The 8,362-nt window shown below is 45.9% G+C and overlaps 1 protein-coding gene across 1 annotated transcript; it reads left to right on the top strand.

The window, feature by feature from the left end:
- Nucleotides 1-353: 353 nt before the first annotated feature.
- On the top strand, nucleotides 354-7,932 carry LOC311115740 (uncharacterized protein). Its single transcript, XM_084190888.1, has 7 exons — nucleotides 354-534; nucleotides 679-1,002; nucleotides 1,315-1,398; nucleotides 1,995-2,078; nucleotides 2,255-2,326; nucleotides 2,455-2,559; nucleotides 6,748-7,932. The coding sequence occupies exons 1-7, from the start codon at nucleotides 495-497 to the stop codon at nucleotides 7,269-7,271; spliced, it is 1,233 nt and encodes a 410-aa protein (XP_084047014.1). The 5' UTR covers nucleotides 354-494; the 3' UTR covers nucleotides 7,272-7,932.
- Nucleotides 7,933-8,362: the final 430 nt, after the last annotated feature.

Raw genomic sequence — 8,362 nt, 5'->3', positions numbered from 1 at the left:
ATGATCAATATTTCAATATTTAATTTGGACGGGCAAGGAGGTATGGTAGGGTGGGCAAGGAGGTATGGTAGGGTGGGCAAGGAGGTATGGTAGGGTGGGCAAGGAGGTATGGTAGGGTGGGCAAGGAGGTATGGTAGGGTGGGGAAGGAGGGTGAGAGAGGCAGAGAGAGAGAGTAAGTGAGAATGTGTGTGTGTGTGAGAGAGAGAGAGAGAGAGAGAGAGAGAGAGAGAGAGAGAGAGAGATATGGGGAAGTAGTACTCATCATTGTAGACATGCTGAAAGAGGTTGGACAGAGAGAGAGAAAGAGGAAGCTGAACAGTCACCCGGAAAACAAGAAGAAATATAGAATACTGGAACTGGAGAGAGAGAGAGAGAGAGAGAGAGAGAGAGAGAGAGAGAGAGAGAGAGAGAGAGAGAGAGAGAGAGAGAGAGCGAGAGAGAAGAAGGGGGAGAAAGTGGGAGAAAGAGAGAGAGAGAGTTGGGGTAGAACAGCATGGAGAAAGAATTCATCACCACGGTTACCCTTCTGTTAGGTGAGTTCACTCAGTTGTATTACAGTTTAATTACATACTGTAGGTACTCTAGTGTGTGTTTTATGTATTCATAACATATTATGAAGTGTTGGGGTGACAGGTTTTAATATGAACTGGACTATTTCTCATGTTTTCATGTGACAGCTCTGTGTCCAGCTGAGTCAGAGGGTTTGGCAGTGACTGGACTTTTAGGAGGACAGGTGGAAATCAAATGCTCACATAAATTCGCAAAGAGTAACATAAAATACTTCTGCGAGGACACCTGCACTGGTTCAGATATTCTGGTTCAAACTGAGGACAGCAAGAACTATATTGAGAGAGGGAGATACAGTATAGATGACATAGGAGATGGAGACTTCACTGTTACCATCAAGAGCCTGAAGATGTCAGACTCTGGGACCTACTGGTGTGGAGTGGATAGATTCTTCATAGACACGTCTCATGAAGTGCTTCTCACAGTCCTGGATGGTACGTGTTTCATGTTGTTGTATTTACAGAGGAATTGAATTTCACCATCTTGTTTCTCTTCAGTACTAGAACTCTATTGTCTTTAGTATAACACACATTAGTAATAGTATTAGTACTGAAGAGAAACAGTAATATTCAGTATTAGTATTTAGCTGCACATCATTCTTATTAAGGAGCAGAATGTTGTCTATAACTCAGTGTCACACTGTGGCTATTACACACATCACTTCCTGTTCAGCTTCCCTGTTCTAACAATACAGTCTTACATCAGTCTTACACAGAACAGAACATCATTTATATTTTTATTTTCAGCTCCGCCTATTCAGCCTGACATCACCAGGACCAGTCCCCGCCCCCCTGTCATAGTCAGCAGGACAACGGTAGTCATAACAACAGGTAACCTCTAAACCAGTGGTACTCATTATTGGACCCTGGCACTACACACAAAACCTTTATTAGTGGGATCCGGTGTGTAGTGCTGAGGCTAAAACTAAATGATCACCCCTTTGGGTCCCCAGGACCAGGATTAAGATACACTGCTCTAGACATAGATTGAGACAGTACATCTGCATTATATGCTGCCCAGCATCCAGATACCAGGGTATACAGTCCATTCAGAAAGTAATCAGTGATCAGGCACTGATCTAAACACCTCTAAACACCTGTAGAGTAAACATTATATCTGCCTAATTCTTCTCTGCATGCATTATCTCTCTCTCTCTCTCTCAGTACTAGAGCTATATTGTCTTTAGTTTAACACACATTAGTAATAGTATTAGTACTGAAGAGAAACAGTAATATTCAGTATTAGTATTTAGCAGCACATCATTCTTATTAAGGAGCAGAATGTTATCTATTACTCAGTGTCACACTGTGGCTGTTACACACATCACTTCCTGTTCAGCTGTTACTACTAACATAACTTCCTGTTCAGCTTCCCTGTTCTAACAACACAGTCTTACACAGAACATCATTTATACTTTTCTTTTCAGCTCCGCCTATTCAGCCTGACATCCCTAGGTCCAGTCTCCGCCCACCTTTCATAGTCAGCAGGACATCGGTAGTCATAACAACAGGTAACCTCTAAACCAGTGGTACTAATTATTGGTCCTGGGGACCCCGAGGGGTGCACATTTTTACCCTAGCACTACACACCTGATTCTCTCTCTCTCTCTCTCTCTCTCTCTCTCTCTCTCTCTCTCTCTCTCTCTCTCTCTCTCTCTCTCTCTCTCTCATCTCTGTCTTGATTCAGAGAAAGCAGTGAGCGAAGAACCATTAACAATAGCAACCCCAACAGAAGCAATGAAAACCGATTCATCCACTGGTAAGAAACCTGTGTGTGTTTTTGTGTATGTGTGTTACTGTGTGTTCTCCAGGTGTACTGGTGTATATGGGGTCAGGTCTGGGGATGGTGGTGTGTGTGTTACTAATGTGTTACTGTGTGTTCTCCAGGTGTACTGGTGTATATGGGGACAGGTCTGGGGATGGTGGTGTGTGTGTTTGCCCTCATTCTCATCATATTCATCAGACAAAGGACCAGAACAAAGATAACTACTGGTGAGACACACACATGTTGTTTAACTATCCTTGTGGGGACCAAACAACTGATTCCCATTCAAAATCCTATTTTAACCCTAAACCTAAACTTAACTCTAACCTTAAATATACCCCAAACCCCTAACCCTAAACCTAAACCTAACACTAACCCCTAACCCTAATTGTAACACTAACCCTAATTCTAACCCTAACCCTGAACCTAACACTAACCTTACCCCAAACCCCTAACCCTAAACCTAACCCACATTTTAACCCTAATTCAAACCCTAAACTTAACCCCTAATCCTAAAATTGCCTTTTTCAGTGACATGTCCCCACTTGTCTGAATTTTCCAAGTTTTACTATCCTTGTGAGGACTTCTGGTCATTTTACATTTACATCATTTAGCAGACGCTCTTATCCAGAGCGACTTACAAATTGTTGCATTCAACTTATGATAGCCAGTGGGACAACCACTTTTTATTTTATTTAATTTTTTATGGGGGGTGGGGGAAGAAGGATTGCTTTTATACTATTCCAGGTATTCCTTAAAGAGGTAGGGTTTCAAGTATCTCCGGAAGGTGGTCAGTGACTCTGCTGTCCTGGCGTCGTGGGGGAGCTTGTTCCACCATTGGGGTGCCAGAGCAGCGAATAGCTTTGACTGGGCTGAGCGGGACCTGTGCTTCCGTAGAGGTAGGGGAGCTAGCAGGCCAGAGGTGGATGAATGTAGTGCCCACGTTTGGGTGTAGGGACTGATCAGAGCCTGAAGGTAAGGAGGTGCCGTTCCCCTCACAGCTCCGTAGGCAAGCACCATGGTCTTGTAGTAGATGCAAGCCTCAACTGGAAGCCAGTGGAGTGTGCGGAGGAGCGGGGTGACATGAGAGAACTTGGGAAGGTTGAACACCAGACGGGCTGAGCGTTCTGGATAAGTTGTAGGGGTTTAATGGCACAGGCAGGGAGCCCAGCCAAAAGCGAGTTGCAGTAATCCAGACGGGAGATGACAAGTGCCTGGATTAGGACCTGTGATGCTTTCTGTGTAAGGTAGGGTCATACTCTGCGAATGTTGTAGAGCATGAACCTGCAGGATCGGGTCACCGCTTTGATGTTAGCGGAGAATGACAGGGTGTTGTCCAGGGTCACGCCAAGGTTCTTTGCACTCTGGGAGGAGGACACAATGGAGTTGTCAACCGTGATGGTGAGATCATGGAGCGGGCAGTCTTTCCCCGGGAGGAAGAGCAGCTCCGTCTTGTCGAGGTTCAGCTTGAGGTGGTGATCCGACATCCACACTGATATGTCTGCCAGACATGCAGAGATGCGATTCGCCACCTGGTTATCAGAAGTTAAAATTAATTGTGTGTCATCTGCGTAGCAATGATAGGAGAGACCATGTGAGGATATGACAGAGCCAAGTGACTTGGCGTATAGAGAGAATAGGAGAGGGCCTAGAACTGAGCCCTGGGGGACACCAGTGGTGAGAGCACGTGGTGCGGAGAGAGATTCTCGCCACGCCACCTGGTAGGAGCGACCTGTCAGGTAGGACGCAATCCAAGAGTGAGCCGCGCCGGAGATGCCCAACTCAGAGAGGGTGGAGAAGAGTATCTGATGGTTCACAGTATCAAAGGCAGCAGATAGGTCTAGAAGGATAAGAGCAGAGGAGAGAGAGTTAGCTTTAGCAGTGCGGAGAGCCTCCGTGACACAGAGAAGAGCAGTCTCAGTTGAATGACCAGTCTTGAAACCTGACTGGTTTGGATCAAGAAGGTCATTCTGAGAGAGATAGCAGGAGAGTTGGCTAGAGACGGCACGCTCAAGAGTTTTGGAGAGAAAATAAAGAAGGTATACTGGTCTGTAGTTGTTGACATCGGAGGGATCGAGTATAGGTTTTTTGAAGACGGAAGGGACATGGCCAGCGGTCAAGGATGAGTTGATGAGCGAGGTGAGGTAAGGGAGAAGGTCTCCGGAAATGGTCTGGAGAAGAGAAGAGGGGATAGGGTCAAGCGGGCATGTTGTTGGGTGGCCGGCCATCACAAGTCGCAAGATTTCATCTGGAGAGAGAGGGGAGAAAGAATTCAAAGCATAGGGTAGGGCAGTGTGAGCAGGACCAGCGGTGTCATTTGACTTAATAAATGAGGATCGGATGTCGTCAACCCTCTTTTCAAAACGGTTGACGAAGTCATCCACATAGAGGGAGGAGGGAGGGGGAGGAGGAGGAGGATTCAGCAGGGAGGAGAAGGTGGCAAAGAGCTTCCTAGGGTTAGAGGCAGAGGCTTGAAATTTAGAGTGGTAGAAAGTGGCTTTAGCAGCGGAAACAGAGGAAGAGAATGTAGAGAGGAGGGAGTGAAAAGATGACAGGTCCGCAAGGAGTCTAGTTTTCCTCCATTTCCGCTCGGCTGCCCAGAGCCCTCTTCTGTGAGCTCGCAATGAGTCGTCAAGCCACGGAGCAGGAGGGGAGGACTGAGCCGGCCGGGAGGATAGGGGACATAGAGAGTCAAAGATGCAGAAAGGGAGGAGAGGAGGGTTGAGGAGGCAGAATCAGGAGATCGGAGGGAGAAGGATTTAGCAGAGGGAAGAGATGATAGGATGGAAGAGGAGAGAGTAGCGGGAGAGAGAGTGCGAAGGTTGCGACGGCACATTACCATCTGAGAGGGGCAGAGTGAGTAGTGTTGGAGGAGAGCGAGAGAAAAAGGATACAAAGTAGTGGTTGGAGCCTTGGAGGGGAGTTGCAGTGAGATTAGTAGAAGAACAGCATCTAGTAAAGATGAGGTCAAGTGTATTGCCTGCCTTGTGAGAAGGGGGGGACGGTGAGAGGGTGATGTCAAAAGAGGAAAGAAGTGGAAAGAAGGAGGCAGAGAGAAATGAGTCAAAGGCAGACGTAGAGAGGTTAAAGTCACCCAGAACTGTGAGGGGTGAGCCATCCTCAGGAAAGGAACTCATCAAGGCGTCAAGCTCATTGATTAACTCTCCAAGGGAACCTGGACGGCGATAAATGTCAAGGATGTTAAGCTTGAATGGGCTAGTGACTGTGACAGCATGGAATTCAAATGAGGAGATAGACAGATGGGTCAGGGGAAAAATAGAGAATGTCCACTTGGGAGAGATGAGGATTCCTGTGCCACCGCCGCGCTGACCAGATGCTCTCGGGGTATGCGAGAACATTTGGTCGGACGAGGAAAGAGCAGTAGCAGTAGCAGTGCTTTCTGTGGTAATCCATGTTTCCGTCAGCGCCAAGAAGTCGAGGGACTGGAGGGTAGCATAGGCTGAGATGAACTCTGCCTTGTTGGCCGCAGAACGGCAGTTCCAGAGGCTGCCGGAGACCTGGAACTCCACGTGGGTCGTGCACGCAGGGACCACCAGATTAGAGTGGCAGCAGACACGCGGTGTGAAGTGTTTGTATGGCCTGTGCAGAGAGGAGAGAACAGGGATAGACAGACACATAGTTGACAGGCTACAGAAAAAGGCTACAATAATGCAAAGGAGATCGGAATGAAATGAACTAAACATCTGGGAAAGCGAGAGAGCGGGGCCTCCCTCACTTATGTTTCACTGAAACACTCAAATATAACTCTCCCAACTTCCACTGTAGAAATTATAATTGTTGTAAACTACAGTGGTTCAATGTTTTCTAGGTATAGACTCTAACTTAGTTTATTCAGCTAGCTAACTTGGTACAGTATTCTTCTGTGAAAACCGCCCAGGGCACCGAATCCTATGACGCCATAGCCAACTAGCATGCCAGCCTCCAATAACACGGTTTAATACCAATACTCAGTTACAACAAACCACCAGTGTGTTAACACGCCAAACAGATCATTCGTATCCGTGTCTAACGTTGTGTAAAGTTTTGGGTTAGTTTTGACAGTTTGAGTGAGTACGTCGTCAACTTATTCAGCCAGTTAGTTAGCTAGAATAGTTAGCATACTAGCTAGCCATTGCTATCTGCCAATGAACCAACCCCTCCTCCCACGGCACGAAACACACAGAGAGAGCCAAGCTAACATTAACTAGTCACCCATGTCCCGAATTCCCTTGAACGACTCTGGTAAAAACAAAACAAAAATAAATGTAGGTTATAACTTACCCTTAGTAGCTACTGTTAGCCAGTTAAGTGCAAAGCTAGCCACAATGATAGTAAAACCAAACACACACACACACACAAACACAGACACACACAGTGATTACATATATATTACATGTCCTCTTTACAATCCTCAGAATCTGTTAACTCCAAAAGGACTGCCTTCCACCCCATCTACCCCACCCCAGCCAATCAGAACCTAGATACATCCTGTGACATCACCACAACAACCAATCCTTGTCCAGATGACATCTACTCCAATGTTGGTCCATCTACAGAGGCTCCAGAGACTGTGAGCTATGCTACTGTCAACTTTCCCAGAGATCCATCCTGTCTCCACTACACTACTGTCAACTTCCCAAGAGATCCATCCTGTCTACACTATGCTACTGTCTCCTTCAGTAAAGACACTGATGTTAGTAACCCCCCAGACTCTGTTATATACTCCAGTGTTAGTAACCCCCCAGACTCTGTTATATACTCCAGTGTTAGTAACCCCCCAGACTCTGTTATATACTCCAGTGTTAGTAACCCCCCAGACTCTGTTATATACTCCAGTGTTAGTAACCCCCCAGACTCTGTTATATACTCCAGTGTTAGTAACCCCCCAGACTCTGTTATATACTCCAGTGTTAGTAACCCCCCAGACTCTGTTATATAATCCAGTGTTAGTAACCCCCCAGACTCTGTTATATACTCCAGTGTTAGTAACCCCCCAGACTCTGTTATATACTCCAGTGTTAGTAACCCCCCAGACTCTGTTATATACTCCAGTGTTAGTAACCCCCCAGACTCTGTTATATACTCCAGTGTTAGTAACCCCCCAGACTCTGTTATATACTCCAGTGTTAGTAACCCCCCAGACTCTGTTATATACTCCAGTGTTAGTAACCCCTAGACTCTGTTATATACTCCAGTGTTAGTAACCCCATACTCTGTTATATACTCCAGTGTTAGTAACCCCATACTCTGTTATATACTCCAGTGTTAGTAACCCCCAGACACAGACTCTGTTAGTGAATTCAGAGCCATTCAGTGACTAGCTACACTACAATACTACAAACATAATTGAACCAGGTTCCCGTAAAGCAATTGTAGTGACACACCACCACAACATACCCAAGAGTTTTCTAATGAACAAGTCTGTGTTTAATTTAAATGTGTAATTTAATTGTGTGAAATCTCAGGGGTTTCAAATGCCTGTATTGACTAGCCTGTTGCTCTGTTTTAATGTACACAAGTTACAATGTATACTTTATAATGATTAATGATACAATGAGGAACCTGTGAATGTGGCTTTCAATAAGATAACCTTCACCAAGTGGCAGTATTCACTTATATTTATTCAAACACCCAAATATAATTGTGTGTGTGTGTGTGTGTGTGTGTGTGTGTGTGTGTGTGTGTGTGTGTGTGTGTGTGTGTATGTGTGTGAGTGGCTGTGTGTGTGTGTGTGTGTGTGTGTGTGTGTGTGTGTGTGTGTGTGTGTGTGTGTGTGTGTGTGTGTGTGTGTGTGTGTGTGTGTGTGTGTGTGTGTGTGTGTGAATGTGCTTTTTAATTGATAATGCCAGAGAAGCCGGTGTTTGGAGGATATAATGGCACGGATGTTGTTAGGCCCCAGGATATATTGGCATGGATGTTGTTAGGCCCAAGGATATATTGCCACGGGTGTTGTCAGGCCGGAGGATATATTGGAATGGGTGTTGTTAGGCCCGAGGATATATTGGCATGGGTGTTTTTAGGCCCAAGGAT

Source organism: Coregonus lavaretus, assembly GCF_964263955.1.
Source record: "Coregonus lavaretus genome assembly, contig: HAP1_SCAFFOLD_9367, whole genome shotgun sequence".
NCBI lineage: Eukaryota > Metazoa > Chordata > Actinopteri > Salmoniformes > Salmonidae > Coregonus > Coregonus lavaretus.
The sequence above is the reverse complement of the archived record's forward strand: the minus strand, read 5'-3'. Positions and strand labels throughout refer to the sequence as shown.

What these genes read in the sequence shown, in the direction of transcription:
- LOC311115740 (XM_084190888.1), top strand. Translation starts at nt 495, where the DNA reads ATGGAGAAAGAATTCATCACCACGGTTACCCTTCTGTTAG. An exon ending in GCTTCTCACAGTCCTGGATG is followed by an intron (nt 1,003 to 1,314) that starts GTACGTGTTTCA and finishes TTTTATTTTCAG; the next exon opens with CTCCGCCTATTCAGCCTGAC. An exon ending in GAAAACCGATTCATCCACTG is followed by an intron (nt 2,327 to 2,454) that starts GTAAGAAACCTG and finishes TGTGTTCTCCAG; the next exon opens with GTGTACTGGTGTATATGGGG.